This window comes from Ranitomeya imitator, chromosome 2, assembly GCF_032444005.1.
Source record: "Ranitomeya imitator isolate aRanImi1 chromosome 2, aRanImi1.pri, whole genome shotgun sequence".
Classification (NCBI taxonomy): domain Eukaryota; kingdom Metazoa; phylum Chordata; class Amphibia; order Anura; family Dendrobatidae; genus Ranitomeya; species Ranitomeya imitator.
In genome coordinates this window covers 613,742,871-613,760,297 of record NC_091283.1, presented here as the reverse complement: position 1 = coordinate 613,760,297, position 17,427 = coordinate 613,742,871, and the positions used below count along the sequence as shown (strand labels likewise).

At 43.1% G+C, this 17,427-nt stretch overlaps 1 protein-coding gene across 4 annotated transcripts in view; it reads right to left on the bottom strand.

Moving 5' to 3' along the window:
- Positions 1 to 17,427, bottom strand: part of SLC16A3 (solute carrier family 16 member 3) — a 59,587-nt gene that overhangs the window by 13,448 nt on the left and 28,712 nt on the right. For all 4 annotated transcript variants that reach the window (XM_069752486.1, XM_069752488.1, XM_069752490.1 and 1 more), the window contains exon 2: positions 10,972 to 11,213. In XM_069752486.1, coding sequence (XP_069608587.1) covers positions 10,972 to 11,194 — 223 coding nt within the window. In that variant the 5' untranslated portion in view covers positions 11,195 to 11,213. The remainder of the gene's footprint in view (positions 1 to 10,971; positions 11,214 to 17,427) is intronic.

Below are 17,427 nucleotides of genomic sequence, written 5' to 3'. Positions count from 1 at the left end.
GCAGTTTGTTTGATGGCTTGTGACTATCCATCTTCCTCTTGATTACATTCCAGAGGTTTTCAATTGGGTACAGGTCTGGAGATTGGGCTGTCCATGACAAGGTTTTGGTGTGGTGGTCTCTTAATTTTTGCCAGAGCTGTATTTTTTGAGCACACTAAGGCCGGCGTCACACCTAGCGTAGGAAAATACGGTCCGATTTGTACGGCCGAGATACGCAGAAAAGTTCCTGAACAGTGATCCGTATTCAATGCGAGGATGAGATTTATTTCTCAAAAAACTATCCGTGTGTCATCCGTATGGCATGCAGCTGCCCCTGGCTGTAAAAACTGGAGAATGAATCTAATGCAGGGGAACGTAGCTACCTAGACTTGCAGTGGTGCGCCCCCTGCTGGCATAACCTAATATGAACTCTAGCGTGGGAATTTTTCAGGATATTTTCCCACGATAGAGTTCATATGAGTTTACGCCACCAGGGGGCGCAGCACCGCAAGTCACCAAAGCTGCATTCCATTCATTCCCCAGTTTTTACAGCCAGGGGCAGCTGCATTAGCTTTTTTTTCAGACGACAAGGGTCATCATTTGGATTGAGCGTATAATAAAGCTATTACAACATCATGTGTATTTAGTTCATTAAAATACTTTTTTCATAATGTGTGTGTTTTTTTAACCCTTTATTAATATTGGATTAATAATGGATAGGTGTTTTATTGACACCGCTCCATTATTAACCAGCCTTAATGTCACCTTACATTAGCAAGGTGACATTAACCCCTTATTACCCCATATCCCACCACTACTCGGGACTGGGAATAGAGTGGCTAAGTGCCAGAATAGGCGCATCTTACCGAAGTGCCTTTTCTGGGGTGGCTGGGGGCAGATGTTTTTAGCCAGGGGGGGGAAGGCAATAACCATGGTCCCTCTCAAGGCTATTAATATCTGCCCTCAGTCACTGGCTTTCCCACTCTGGCAGAGAAAATTGCGCGGGAGCCCACGCCATTTTTTCCCGTGATTTAACCCTTTATTTTAACACCTAGAGCTCCCAAATTTTGCACACAGACACTTCTAACATTAGTAGCGAGGAATATGTAAAAAAATAAGGGATATGAAATGGTTTACTGTATGTAAACCATGTCTCATATCCTGTCGGGTTTGATAAGGAGATAGCAAAAGCCGGCAATTGAATTACCGGCTTTTCTGCTATCTAGCTCTATAGAACACCGGTGCGCATTTCTCGCAAGTCACACGCATGGTCCCCATGTATTTTTCTCGCCCCCATAGACTTTGATTGGTGGATTTTTTGCGCAATACGCTGACAAACGCAGCATGCTGCGATTTTCTCAGCCCGTAAAATACGGCCGATAAATATACGGCAGATAGGAGCTGCCCCATTGAGAAACATTGGTCCGTGTGCAATGCGTAGTTTTTGCGCCTCTCATACATCCGTATTCCTCTCTAGTGTGACCCCGGCCTAAGGGTATGTGCACATGTTGCAGATTTGCCTGTGAAAATTCCTGTGCAGATTCTGCATCTCTTGGCAGAAAACACAGATAAAAATCTATGCGGATTTCATGTGTTTTTTATGCGGATTTTCATGAGTTTTTTTCCATGCGGATTTGTATGCGTTTTTGTAGGCTAAATAAAGATCTATTATTTAACACAAAAAAGAATTGTGCTGTCATTTCTTGTCCAACCTCTTCATTTACATACTCCATTGAAGAATGTTTACACACACAGATATAGATAGATAGACAGATAGATAGATAAATAGATAGAAAGATGATAGATATATCTATAAATAATAATAATAATAATTTTTATTTATATAGCGCCAACATATTCCGCAGCGCTTTACAAATTATGGAGGGGACTTGTACAGACAATAGACATTACAGCATAACAGAAATACAGTTCAAAACAGATACCAGGAGGAATGAGGGCCCTGCTCGCAAGCTTACAAACTATGAGGAAAAGGGGAGACAAGAGAGGTGGATGGTAACAATTGCTTTAGTTATTTGGACCAGCCATAGTGTAAGGCTCAGGTGTTCATGTAAAGCTGCATGAACCAGTTACCTGCCTAAGTATGTAGCAGTACAGACACAGAGGGCTATTAACTGCATAAAGTGAATGAGAACATGATGCGAGGAACCTGATTATGTTGTGTGTTTTTTTGGGGTTTTTTTTTTAAATAGGCCACACAGGGATCGTTAGGTTAATGCATGTCTGAACAAATGAGTTTTTAGGGCACACTTAAAACTGTGGGGATTGGGGATTAATCGTATTAACCTAGATAGTGCATTCCAAAGAATCGGCGCAGCACGTGTAAAGTCTTGGAGACGGGAGTGGGGGGTTCTGATTATTGAGGATGCTAACCTGAGGTCATTAGTGCAGCGGAGGGCACGGGTAGGGTGGTAGACTGAGACCAGAGAGGAGATGTAGGGTGGTGCTTTGTGGATGAGGGTAGTAGTTTTGTACTGGATTCTGGAGTGGATGGGTAGCCAGTGTAATGACTGGCACAAGGTATAAATAGATAGATAGATAAATAGATAGATAATAGACAGATGGATAAATACCAAGCCCGATGTTTAGTAATAAACATAATAAAATGGTACATAAACAGTTACACACACACAAAATCTGCACTAAACCGGGGTCACACTTGCGAGAAACTTGCACGAGTCTCACACCTCAGTACCCGACACTGCCACCGGCATTCGGACATAGAAATACATGCAGCTGCACACTCCGGTCCCGAGTATTGAGTTTGGAGACTCGTGCAAATTTCTCTCAAGTGTGACCCCGGCCTTAAACGCAATATCTGTTTAATTTAAAAAAACAAAAGAATACGTTTTTTAAAAATGGCGTGGACTCCTGCGCAATTTTCTGCGCCAGAGAGGGAAAGCCAGCGACTGGGGGCTGAGGTTTATAGCCTAGGAAGGGGTTAATACCCATGGATCTTCGGAACAGGGAGTATACTGTTAGTTTATTTATTTATTTCTTTACAGGTGATTGAGGGAGTCGGGGATTAGCTGTGTGGTGATTATGTACTGTATATGCATATGTATGTACAGTACAGACCAAAAGTTTGGACACACCTTCTCATTTAAAGGTTTTTCTGCATTTTCATGACTATGAAAATTGTACATTCACACTGAAGGCATCAAAACTATGAATTAACACATGTGGAATTATATACCGTATTTTTCGGACTACAAGACGCACTTTTTCCCCCCCAAAAAAGGGGGGAAAATGGGGGATGCGTCTGATAGTCGCAATGCAGGCTTACCGTGGCGGCAGAGGTGCGGTGGCAGAGGTGTGGTGGCAGAGGTGCAGCGGCAGAGGTGCGGCGGCAGAGGTGTGGCGGCAGAGGAGGCGCAGTAAGCGGGGTCCCTTTCTCCAGTGAGGTGATGCAGCAGCCCGGTATGCAGCAGTGCCGGGTGAATCCTGTTGTTATCGGTGGTGGCGGCCATTTTCCCGAGGCCGCGCGTGCGCAGATGGAGCGCTCTGCTTCCCGGGGCTCTGCTTCCATCTGCGCACGTGCGGCCTCTCGTGGCCATTTTCCTGAAGCCCCGGGAAGCAGAGCACTTCATCTGCACACGTGCAGCCTCAGGAAGATGGCCGCGCCCACCGATAACAACAGGATTCACCCGGCTCTGCTGCTTACCGGGCTGCTGCATCACCATACCGGGGAAAGGGACCCCGCTTACTGCGCCTCCTCTGCCGCTGCACCTCTGCCACCGCACCTCTGCCGCCACGGTAAGCCTGCATTGCCTGCACGGTAAGCCTGGGACCCCTCTCACGCCATACCTCTCACTGAACCTCCTGATCCCAGCACCTCCTGATCCCAGCACCTCCTCATCCCAGCACCTCCTCATCCCAGCATCACCCCACCTCTGCCGACACCTTGCCTCCTGTGACCCTGCTCTGCCACCGCCAGCCCTCAGGTAAGATACTGTAAATTCGGACAATAAGACGGACCCCCATCTTATAAAAAATCTTTTTTTCTGCAATTTTCACCCCAAATTTGGGGTGCGTCTTATGGTCCGGTGCGTCTTATAGTCCGAAAAATACGGTACTTAACAAAAAAGTGTGAAACAACTGAAATTATGTCTTATATTCTAGGTTCTTCAAAGTAGCCACCTTTTGCTTTGATGACTGCTTTGCACACTCTTGGCATTCTCTTGGTGAGCTTCAAGAGGTAGTCACCGGGAATGGTCTTCCATCAATCTTGAAGGAGTTCCCAGAGATTCTTAGCACTTGTTGGCCCTTTTACCTTCATTTAGCGGTCCAACTCACCCCAAACCATCTCGATTGGGTTCAGCTCCGGTGACTGTGGAGGCCAGGTCACCTGGCGTAGCACCCCATCACTCTCCTTCTTGGTCAAATAGCCCTTACACAGCCTGGAGGTGTGTTTGGGGTCATTGTCTTGTTGAAAAATAAATGATGGTCCAACTAAACACAAACCAGATGGAATAGCATGCCGCTGCAAGATGCTTTGGTAGCCATGCTGGTTCAGTATGCCTTCAATTTTGAATAACTCCCCCATAGTGTCACCAGCAAAGCACCCCTACACCATCACACCTCCTCCTCCTCCATGCTTCACGGTGTGAAGCAGGCATGTAGAGTCCATCTGTTCATCTTTTCTGAGTCGCACAAAGACACAGTGGTTGGAACCAAAGATCTCAAATTTGGACTCATTAGACCAAAGCACAGATTTCCACTGGTCTAATGTCCATTCCTTGTGTTCTTTAGCCCAAACAAGTCTCTTCTGCTTGTTGCCTGTCCTTAGCAGTGGTTTTCTAGCAGCTATTTTACCATGAAGGCCAGCTGCACAAAGTCTCCTCTTTCAGTTGTTGTAGAGAGGTGTCTGCTGCTAGAACTCTGTGTGGCATTGACCTGATCTTTAATCTGAGCTACTGTTAACCTGCAATTTCTGAGGCTGGTGACTTGGATAAACTTATCCTTAGAAGCAGAGGTGACTCTTGGTCTTCCTTTCCTGGGGCGGTCCTCATGTGAGCCAGTTTCTTTGTAGCGCTTGATGGTTTTTGCCACTGCATTTGGGAACACTTTCAAAGTTTTCCCAATTTTTTGGTCACTCGTTTTTCTTTACTTAGCTGTTTTTTTTCTTGCCATAATACAAATTCTAACAGGCTATTCAGTGTATCCACCAGACTTCTGCACAACACAACTGATGGTCCCAACCCCATTTATAAGGCAAGAAATCCCACTTATTAAACCTGACGGCACACCTTTGAAGTGAAAACTATTCCCGATAGCTACCTCTTGAAGCTCATCAAGAGAATGCCAAGAGTGTGCAAAGCAGTCATCAAAGCAAAAGGTGGCTACTTTGAAGAACCTAGAATATAACACATAATTTCAGTTTTTCCACACTTTTTTTGTTAAGTATATAATTCTACAAAACTGAAGTTTTAATGCCTTCAGTGTGAATGTACAATTTTCATAGTCATGAAAATATAGAAAAATCTTTAAATGAGAAGGTGTGTCCAAAAATTTGGCCTGTACTGTATGCACAGTATGTCTATATGTATGTACAGACCCCTGCACACACACACAGACACAAACACCCGCACACAAACATGCTCATCTTCTCCACACACACAGTCTCCGCCCACAGACTCTTCCTCCTCCCGATCTGCAGTGTTTCTCACACCCAATTCCGCAGTAAAACCGCAGATCTTTTTAAACCTGCGGTTTTGCTGCGGATTTGACTGAATCAATGGAAGTCAATGGGTGCAGAAAAGCTGCAAATCTGCAAAAAGAATTGACAACGCTTCAAATCCGTGCTTTTTTCCACAGCATGTGCACACCAATTGTCAATTTCCCATTGACTATCATTGCTTGTGTGCTACACTTCGGATTTGATGCAATTCCACGCGTCCAAAAACACTGTGGAAACGCATCAAAATCCACAACGTGTGCACATAGCCTAAAGATTCTGAATTAGCACACGAACGTGCTTGGATAACACCTTATCCGAGAACACTTGCTTATCACTAATAAGCATACAAGCACTAGGGATTTCAATGAATAAAATACAACTTATACAGAATTTTTTACAACAAACCTTTGTTGGAAAAGATTCAGCATAAAGGCCTGTGCACATGTTGCAGATTTCAGAGAGATACCAGGGTAGAGTGGATTTATTTATGTGTGCTGCTGATTTAGACACAATCCAAAAGATCTGCATTTTTCCTGCCAAAGAGATCCAGAAAAAGTGCAGAAATTTGTGCCCCAAATAGTTAACGTGTGCACATACCCCAACTTGTATTTTATTCAATGAAATCCCTGGTGTTTGTATGTACACGAGTAAAGCGGGTACTATTATTACGAGTAAAGCGGATATTACTATTGATTGACAGCTATCTCTGCATACACCATGATACAGGTAAGACGGTCAATGACTATTAGGACCGCACACTAGACCCATGTGCATACATCTCATGTGCACATCTACTACCCCACCAGCCTCCAACTGGCTGTAATTTACCGCCCCCCAGGGCCAGCCACCACTTTCTTGGACCACTTCACCACCTGGCTACTTCATTTCCTCTCCGCTGACATTCCCACTATAATCATGGGTGACTTCAACATCTTCATTGACACTGCCCTTTCAGCTGCCACTGAACTTCTCTCACTTCCTCCTTTGGCCTCGCTCAATGGTCTTCTGTAGCCACTCACAACGATGACCATACACTGGACCTCATCTTCACCTGCCTCTGCTCCCAATCTAACTTCTCTAACTCACCGCTACCTCTTTCTAACCACAACCTGCTTACATTCTCTTCCCTCTCCTCTCCAGGTCCACAATCCGCACCCCACAAACTTGCACACACTCACAGAAATCTTAAACACCTCAATCTACACTCACTCTCTGAATCCCTTCTCCCTCTTACAGACATCACAAGTTCCTGCTGCCGCTTTATATAACACCACAATAGCTGCAGCTCTTTAACTGGTCGCCCCTCTCACATATACTAAAGGTCGCAAAATCAACAGACAACCCTGTCACATCAGCCTTACCAAAGAACTGAGGCAGGCTTCCAGGGTTGGAGTGGAGATGGAAAAGATCCTACTCCATTGAGCACTGCATCACATTCAAATAGTCCCTCACTACTGACAAGGCCACATTCACTGCAGCAAAACAAACCTACTTCTCTTCTCTCATATCATCCCTGTCTCACAACCCTAAACAGCTATTCAACACCTTCAATTCTCTCCTCTGTCCCCCAGCACATCCTCCCTCTCCACTCATCTCACTCAGCTGAAGACTGTCTCATTCTTCAAACAGAAGATTGATAACATCAGAGAAAGCTTTGGCCTACAACCCCACAACACCTCTTCCAAACTACTCAGCCCTCCTTCTCTAAAACTAGCTTCTCCACCATTATAGAAGACCAACTTTCTGTCCTACTCTCAAGATCACATCTCACCACCTGTGCACTTGACCTGATCCCATCCCACTTCATCCCATACCTCACGACAGTCTTCATCCCAACTCTAACCCATCTCTTCAACCTCTCAATAACTGGTGTTTTCCTATCATGCTTCAAACATGCCTCAATCACACCCATCCTCAAAAAGCCCTCTGTTGACCCATCCTCTGCATCTAGCTATCGCCCCACATCACTTCTCCCCTTTGCCTCAAAACTACTGGTATAACATGTCCATTTCAAACCTCTCTTCCTGCTCCTTCTTCGATCGCTTATAATCTGGCTTGTGACCGCATCACGACACTGAAACTGCCCTAACTAAAGTCACCAATGACCTACTGACTGCCAAAGTCAAGCAACACTACTCTGTCCTCCTTCTCCTGGACTTGTCTTCTGCCTTTGACAACAGTGGACCACTCCCTATTACTACAGACCCTCTCATCTCTTGGCATCAGAGACTTGGCCCTATCTTGGATCGCGTCATAACTAACAAACCGGACATTCAGTGTCTGCCACTCACACACCACCTCCTCACCTCGCCCCCTATCTGTCAGAGCCCCGAAAGGTTCAGTCCTAGGGCCTCTGCTCTTCTCCATTTACACCTTCGGCCTGCAGTATCACCTCTATGCTGATGACACACAGATCTACCTCTCTGGACCAGATATCACCTCCCTACTAACTAGTCTGTCTGGCTATTTCATCCTTTTTCTCCGCTAGATTTCTAAAACTTAACATGGACAAAACAGAATTCATCATCTTTCCCCCATCTCACTCGACTCCTCCAACAGACCTATCCATTAAAGTAAATAGCTACTCACTCTCCCCAATCCGACAAGCTCACTGCCTCGGGGTAATCCTTGACTCTGATCTCTCCTTCAAACCACATATCCAAGCCCTTTCCACTTTCTGCCGACTTCACCTCAAAAACATCTCCCGGATCCGTACATTCCTCAACCTAGAATCTGCTAAAACTCTAGTGCATGCCCTCATCATCTCTCGCCTTGACAACTGCAATTTCCTGCTCTGTGGCCTTCTTTCTAACACTGCTGCCCGAATCCACCTGTCCCCTCGCTATTCCCTGGCCTCGCCTCTCTGTCAATCAAAACCCTAACCATGGCATCCAAAGCCATCCACAACCTGTCTCCTCCATACATCTGTGACCTTGTCTCCCGATACTCCTCTGGAACTCTCTATCACAACATATCAGTCTCTCGCCTACCGTGGAAACCTTCAAAAGGAACTTGAAGATCCACCTCTTTCGACAAGTCTTCTACCTGTAGTAACCACCGATCCACAAAACCACTGCACGACCAGCTCTACCCTCACCTATTGTATCCTCACTCATTCCTTGTAGATTGTGAGCCCTCACGGGCAGGGTCCTGTCTCCTCCTGTACCAGTCGTGACTTGTATTGATTAAGATTATTCTATTTGTTTTTTAATATGTCTACCCCTTTTCACATGTAAAGCGCCATCGAATAAATGGCGCTATAATAATAAAAAATAATACAAACACCAGGGATTTTAATGAACATTAAGTAAATCTTACTGAAATTGTTCCCACAAAAATGTATCCCAAGCTAATGAGCTCCTTTTGCTTGCAAATCAGATACCATTTTTTAGATGTCAGGTTCTCTTTAAATGAAATCAGGAAATAAAATGAGACCTCCATCATAAAAGACTGATCCCATGTAAATAAGTGACAGGTTGCCAGTCCAGCTGGACCATTAGCCTGTCTTCACTCAGCAGCTAGATACAACACTAGGCTGGATTACACCGTCCTTATCCTGGTCTGGCTTATCCGGCTCGGGAAGAGAAATCACATACAACTGAGAGAATGACTGTGCTCCTGGCAGGAACACAAAATTGTTTGGAAAAAATATAATCCAGACAAAGAAAGACAGCTCAACATGCAAATACCGCTTCCTGTCTAATGTATCTGGGTATCTGAGCTTCCCAAAACATTGTTTTTCCTTAGCATCAGGAATTGATGTGCTCTTGAAAGCATGCTGTACGTTTACACCGAGTAGATGTCATTGTCCTCACAATTAACAATAACATCCTGGAATCTCAGTCCAAGGACTCATACATAGTCTCTATGGGTGTATCTAGACCTGCAAAACATGGGCTCACACTGTACCTCCACGGATATACTGAGGTTTTTAGGAATCTATAATGGAACATGTACAATCATCTGTAGTATTACAGAGACAGTGTCTCATCCAGAGAATGGATAAGATTTTCCAGCCAGAAAGTGATAGTAGAAAGGTAACTCCTGACATACTAGCCATCTGCACCATGTCAAGGTTGAGGTTGTCATATATAAATGACTCAAAATAATAGCGCAAGTCAATAAAGCTGACATGTCTATCCTAACATGTTTTTCCATGCCATGTTTTTCCCTTTATGTTCCTTAATGTTCTTCCCTGCTCGGCAGTAACACATAAGAATCACTGGTGGAAATGAATGACATAACCAATTAATTCAAGTCTTCAATGCAAAAGAGCCAGCTTTCTGCTGTGTTGCAGTTGTGTCATATTCTGTATTTTTAGTTTAGCAAACAATACATAGCAAAACTACAAAAAAAATAAAGGCAAATATTTTAATTACACAATAATGATCACGGCCTTACAAGGATTTCACATGTCCCACTCAGGCTCTGTTCACATGTCCCACTCAGGTCACGCATAACAAATCCAGTGACGAACGGATGCAAAACTGAACCTAACCATTATGATTAGTTTCCCATAGATTGTTAGCACTTGGATCTATTTTTTGCTGTTGTTTTCTTTTAAATCATCTTTTTTGGTGCTCTGCCAGAAAAATGGCAATTCTGGAGTTACTTGGACTTTTATGGATGCGGAGACATCAAATGTTTTGGGGTTTTTGCTTTATTTTTCAACCTGGGAAGAAGAGGATGGTTCAAAAGTTTTTTTCTTCTTTTTACGTTTTTGGAAACATTTTCGTTCATTTTTATTTTATTTTTTTAACCTGCAATAATTGAATTGCTTGTTCTATACACTGTTCAGTATTGCAATATAGAGAGCAAAAAACAAACAGACAATATGTTATGTTTCATATGAAACATAAGCCTAGCCTATGCTTCATAGGAGTGTAAAGATGGCAGTTACTAGGTCCTTCAGAAAGCCCCCAACTGCCTTGACAATCATCAGCACCCCACGATCGCATTATAGAGGGGGAATGGGTGAGATCTGATAGGTGGCGAAATAGTTGCATGACGCAATGTCTTCACTGAAATGTTGCTCTCAGATTCACAGTGGCATTTAAGTGGTTAAAGAACAGCAGCAGAAGCTAGTTCTGATGGTACTGGTAGAAACAGAAGCCAACTGCCTAACACAGCCAGCACCAGGCACAGCTCCCGAGTCCTTTCTATATACTGGCAAATATCATGTGGTGTAAATCTACACCACACATCAAGAAGGAATTGGGTTGGCCACTTTGATTAAATACTTTTTTTTGTAAACTTTCTCTAAGTGGAAGTTATAGAGCATGAAGAATGCTTACCTGTTCCATAAAGCATAGCTAGTAGGATAGAGGAGATCCATGCTGTGTCACTGTAACCAATGCCAAACTCCCTGATTAGCTCCTTGAAAAATACACTGACTGCTTTAGGGAAAGCGTAGGAGAATCCAGTGATGACAAAACAACCAAAAAGCACGGCCCATCCCCAACCACCATCCGGCGCCTTCACTTTGGACGGATTGTCATCCACAACCACAGCTCCCATGGTGCACTATTCTGTCCACCTGCAATGAAGAACAGAAAAGATTTAATGCTTATACGCAGATTGGTCATTGCCCTGAACCACCATTTTACATCCTTGTACCCCCACAATCAGTTAGCATGTATTCGAGCATTGTAGTGGTATGGGATAGCAAATCCATGGAAAGGTTCCAGAAACAGCCACATTCACAAATCATGTGCGGCAGTAATGTCTGCAGCATATCTGCTGCTTGTGGACATATCCTCAAGTAAGCCTGGAATAAGAATCATCCACAAACATCTATACATACACATCACACAAGCAGATCACCAGACTACAGTGGTTGCCAACAATATAGCACTTGACGTGTAGTTAGGCTTTTTTAGCAACTTTGGGTTATAGCTTTGTTTGGGAAAAAAGATAAGCTATAAAAGTATAAAGTACATAGGGGTAATCCATAAATTTGTAATTGAATGGGTTTTCCAGTCTTAGAAGAAAGGTCTGCAATTACAAAGTGACTGCAAAATTGTGACGGCCGGTGTGCAACCCACACACTGTCATGATTCCTCTGTATTCCTCATACGTGTGGGTGGTCACGTGACTGCATGCATGTGATTTGCTGCCATGTGCCAACTAGTTTTATCTGTTTCAAGAGAAAATTTTTTTACTTATTTGTAGTCTTCCACGCGAAAGGGGAATACAGGGGAATCGTGGCAGTGTGCACAATTCGGCAGTCTGCTACCTTGTCTTCTTAGATCGAAAATCCCTTTTAAGAACATGTTTAACCAATCCAAAAAACAGGAGTTTTTTTGTTTATAAAAAGATACTATGGACTCCAAAAACACAAAAAGAACACTAAAATGTAGCCACCGGCAGTAAAATTTTAGGAACTGTGGCAATCTGAATTGTTCATTCCTTTATCTGTAGTAAAAGGAAAACTTCTCACTACTAACTGCAATGTGCCACTCATCCTGGTCTAGACAAGAAGATAAACTGTAAAGTTTTTTTTATGGCTGCCAAAACTTTTAATAGAACCCAGGACATTGCTGCCAAGCACATTTAATACTACATGGTCCTAAGGAATCCTGAAGCAGATCTTCCTCTACAGTATACACAACCTGCCTGTGTTCCAGACCCCAAGCCAGAACAGGAACCTCTCATTTAGACTTTGTAGTAGGCCACGTTCACACGATCACTATTTAGTTAGTATTTTACCTCGGTATTTGTTAGCCAAAACCAGGAGTGGGTGATAAATATAGAAGTGGTGAAGTTTTTCTATTATACTCTGATTGTTCCACTCCTGATTTTGGCTTACAAGTACTGAGGTAAAATACTGACCAAGTACTGATAACGTGAACATGGCCTTATACAGACTTTATAGTCATACTAGCTGTACTACCCTGCTTCGCCCGGGTTAATAACTGCTGTTAGCAAGATAGAATGTGTTAACAAAAATTTATTCTGCAAGCAAAAACCACAAAACAAATAGATAGAAATGTAATTATTAAAAGGCAAAAACTAAGTTCATTGGCTCTTGAGGAAGCAGCTCTTGTTCGCTTGTCTGCAAGCCTCGCTTTCCTCTCCTCAGAAAGTTCATTGGCTCTTGAGGAAGCAGCTCTTGTTTTCATGTCTGCAAGCCTCGCTTCCCTGTCCTCAGAAAGTTCATTGGCCCTTGAGGAAGCAGCTCTTGTTCTTTTGCCTGCAAGCCTCGCTTCCCTCTGCTCAGAGAGTTCATTGGCTCTTGAGGAAGCAGCCGCTGTTCTCATGTGTGTCAGCCTTGTTTCTCGGTCTTCGCATTTTTTATTGGCCCGTAATGCAGCTTTTCTTTTCGCATCAGCTGACATTCGTGCCATGGAATTCTTTTTCTTATGAGGCATTATTGTGATAAAAATAGTCTGTAACTGGCAGTTTCTATATCGTCTCACATAGAGGTAATGTGACTGACATCAGCCTTTCCACCAACACACCCTAACTGACATGCTATTACCTCACACAAGCTTTGTTATACTGAGAATGTCCTTTGTTGCCTATATTATCAGAGCTCAGATTAATTAACTGTAGCAAAATAGAAGCTGAGCTGTGATTGGTTGCTATTGGCAGCCTGATAAATCCCCAGCCAACAGAAAGCCCTCCCCTGGCAGTATATATTAGCTCACACATACACATAATAGACAGGTCATGTGACTGACAGCTGCCGTATTTCCTATATGGTACATTTGTTGGCTCTTGTAGTTTGTCTGCTTATTAATCAGATTTTTATTTTTGAAGGATAATACCAGACTTGTGTGTGTTTTAGTGCGAGTTCCATGTGTCAAGTTGTGTGTGGGGAGTTGCCTGTGGCGACATGCATGTAGCGACTTTTGTGAGATGAGTTTTGTGTGGCGACATGCGTGTAGCAACTTTTTGTGTGTCGAGTTGCACGTGAAAGGTTAGTGTAGCAAGTTGTGTGCAGCAAGTTTTGCGCATGGCGAGTTTTGCACGTGGCGAGTTTTATGTGTGGTGCATTTTGAGTATGTGCAAGTTTTGTGTGAGGCAACTTTTGCACGTGTTGCAACTTTTGTGCATGTGGCAATTTTTCCGCGTGTGCAAGTTTTGCATGTGGCAAGTTTTCCATGAGGTGAGTTTTGCGAGTGGCGAGTTTTGAGTGGCGACTGTTGTGTTTCAATTTTTATGTGGCGAGGTTGGTGTATGTGTGGTGAAATGTGTGCTGAGGGTGGTATATGTGTTCAAGCACATGGTAGAGTGTGGTGCATTTTGTGTGTGTGTGTTCATATCCCGGTGTGTGGTGAGTATCCCATGACGGGGGCCCCACCTTAGCAACTGTACGGTATATACTCTTTGGCGCCATTGCTCTCATTCTTTAAGTCCCCCTTGTTCACATCTGGCAGGTGTCAATTTGCCTCCAACACTTTTCCTTTCACTTTTTCCCATTATGTAGATAGGGGCAAAATTGTTTGGTGAATTGGAACGCGCGGGGTTAAAATTTTGCCTCACAACATGGGCTGTGACACTCTCGGGGTCCAGAAGTATGACTGTGAAAAATTTTGTGGCTGTAGCTGCAACGGTGCAGATGCCAATCCCGGACATACACACATACATACACACACATTCAGCTTTATATATTAGATATGGCGTGTTGAAATGTATATTTAGTATATTCATTGGTTGTTTGCTTATGTGGCTTCCTTCACAGTACACCAGCCATTCAGCCCACCATGAAGGTTCAGAATGGACGACGCCTTGGGTGAACTGTGCGTTGGGGCTTGTGGGCCAGGACACATGTACTCTACCCTCTTGTATTGACATCCCATCTAAGTGTAAATATTCACATATCTTCTCTTTTTCAGTAAATCATTTAGTAATAGTCATAGCACTATGCTCCCTGACTAGGGGTATTTATAATAGGGTCTTCACCTTGTTAGTGTTGTTTCCCCCAAAAAATTACATTGGGTATATTGTACATGTGCACCAGGACCACTTTCAGGAACACTATGTTTGTGTTTTATATATTATATATATATATATATATATATATATATATATATATATATATATATATATATATATATATATATATATATATATTTCATATCCATATACTTTTATGATATCTAAATAAAATGTTATTTTTTATGGAACCCAGTTTGCACTCTTTTTTTTACTCATGTTGGTTTTCAGATTTATCCTAGAGTGCGTCTCTTGAATGTTTTCCGTAGCTGCTCATTTTTGTTGGTATTTACTGTATAGAATCTAGAATGCTATGAGGCCTGATAGATCTGTTCAATGTTCAGGTGGGGACCAAGGTCAAAATTTTACACCCATTGGACTCTAGTTACGCCGCTGACCTTTACTATTCCATCACAGCAGATGTCTGCTTTTGTGAGAACACTGCAAGGCTGCTGCACTGTGTGACAACAATATTACGTGACCTGCCACATTGCAGAAACCGCACCGCTGTATGAGGAGAGTATTTTTAGGAGATACTGAAGGTGATTTAATAGCAGTTGTCTCCTTTAAGCTACCTCATAATGTGCCATCTTTGCTGGAAGGGCCATTACTAGTGGAAACAGAGTAAAAAGCCAACACCTGTGGTCAGGGCTGGACTGGCCATCTGCCAATACTGGCAAATGCCAGAAGGGCTTGTCTGGTCGTGGGCCGCCTTGTCTGCTACGTTGTTAACAGAATTGGTCTTCTCAGGACACCGATACTGTTAAGAGTTGTGACTCCGTCACTTACTCCAGCAGGCCACGGGTATCATTAGAAATAATGGTCGTGCCTTCCTCCATCCAGGGTAATATAATCTATCTGGTGCTTGGGACGGGGACAGCATGGGCCTGTGTGATTTCAAATGCCAGGGCATGTATGTTTTTATTATATTTTGCCTATGAACAGCACTCTCTTGCAGTTGGAGTAAGGCTAAGTTCACATTAGCGTACCGGGGCTTTGCGGAGGGCTGTGTACTTCCTCCGCTAAGCCACGCCTACTTCCGCATACTTCAGCATGCGTCTTGAGTACCTATCTTTAACATTGGGTACGCAGGATATGCGGATGTATGTGGATGCATTGTTTTGACGAGCCCGCCAACCGCACGGGAACACAGCAAGTTGCCTTTTGTGCGGACGGCGGGCACGTCAAAACGACGCTTCCGCATACATCCGCATCTCCTGCGTACCCAATATTAAAGATAGGTATGCAGGATGCATGCAGAAGTATGCGGAAGAAAGTGGGTCTTAACGGAGGACGTATGCAGCCTTCCACAAAGCCCCAGTACGTAAGTGTGAACCCGGCCTAAGCCAAGCTGCAATACCAGATGTAAGCGACTCAGTCACAGAAAGGGGTGCAATACCTTTTTAATCTTGGTGCATGGCAACAGTTTACACACCTAATGTAGAATCATGACCAGTGTGTAATTTACAGGAAGGGTACAAAAGATTATATTGTAATAGTATGGTACAAACAAATACACAATACCGCCCTTAACGAACTACAGACTACATGTACAGAACAAGGTTCTTGCCCAGTCCTGCCTGTTGTTTATTCATGCAAACTGCACACTGCCAACTCTCCGGTACCATTGTCTAACCAGAACAAGCGCTTGTTGCTTGAAAGCTACCTAAATTATAGAAGATTTTCATATGGGGGTTTAAAGAAAGGTAGATATTTAATCATCCACTATGTGTTAATTGATTGAATAAAGATTACTCTAAAAATTTGACCACAAGCTGGAACATTTCTATCCGTTTTTATTTGTATGTTTTTAATGGGAATACAGTATTTCAGAACTTGATGACACAGAGGTGGACAACCCTGTAAAGTGTGTATTTGGAATTTCATTTTTCTAAATATTTAAACAGCAAAGTGAAGCAATCTTTCTAACATACTTTATTTTTTTTTTTAATTCGTTTATTAATTGCAGAATAAATCATACAATACACACATTTGCATTTGATTCTATCATTATCCATTATGATATACAATGTGAATCGTTACAATGCGTAGTATTACAAAAGTAATAAACAGTGCATGTCAATCACAAGTATCTTATTGTAAAACCTTAACTACCTCAACTACTAAAAGAACGAAAAGAACTAAAAGAACGCCGCCAAAAGAAAGTTCCGTATAGATTTCACCCTGTAAGTAATGTCTCCAAAACCACAGGCCTCACTTCCTATGTATATATTAGAGTATTATAGGTTATAGAGTAAGATGAGAGGAATTCCATTTACCCCATATTTTCTCAAATTTATCTGGACATCCTCTATTCTGATATAGTGTCCGTTCATACGGGATAATTGAGTTCACTAAATCCACCCAAGCTCTAAGAGATGGGCAAGAACCACCCATCCATCTCAGCGCCAGTACTTTTCGCGCCAGGAACAGTGTCTCTCGCAAAAAAATCCCAGTGTGGTGGTCCCAAACTCCTGCATCCCACACCCCAAATAAGCAGGTCAATGGCTCAAGTGGGACAGGGATCAACAGCAAGGATGTCAACAATGTTGTCACCTCTTTCCAATAATGAGAGATAATGGGACATCTCCATATCATATGAATAAAATCCGCATCACTTAAGTGACATCTCAGACAATCTGACGAATGGAGACGTCCCATCTTGAAAAGACGAGTCGGGGTCAGATAGGATTGATATATTATGTACAGCTGAGTCATCCTATTGTTAATTAATGGGGAAACCTTAGTTGGAGATTCCAAAATGTCTTCCCATTCTTCCCCCAGCGTATCCGGAAGAAGCCCCTCCCACC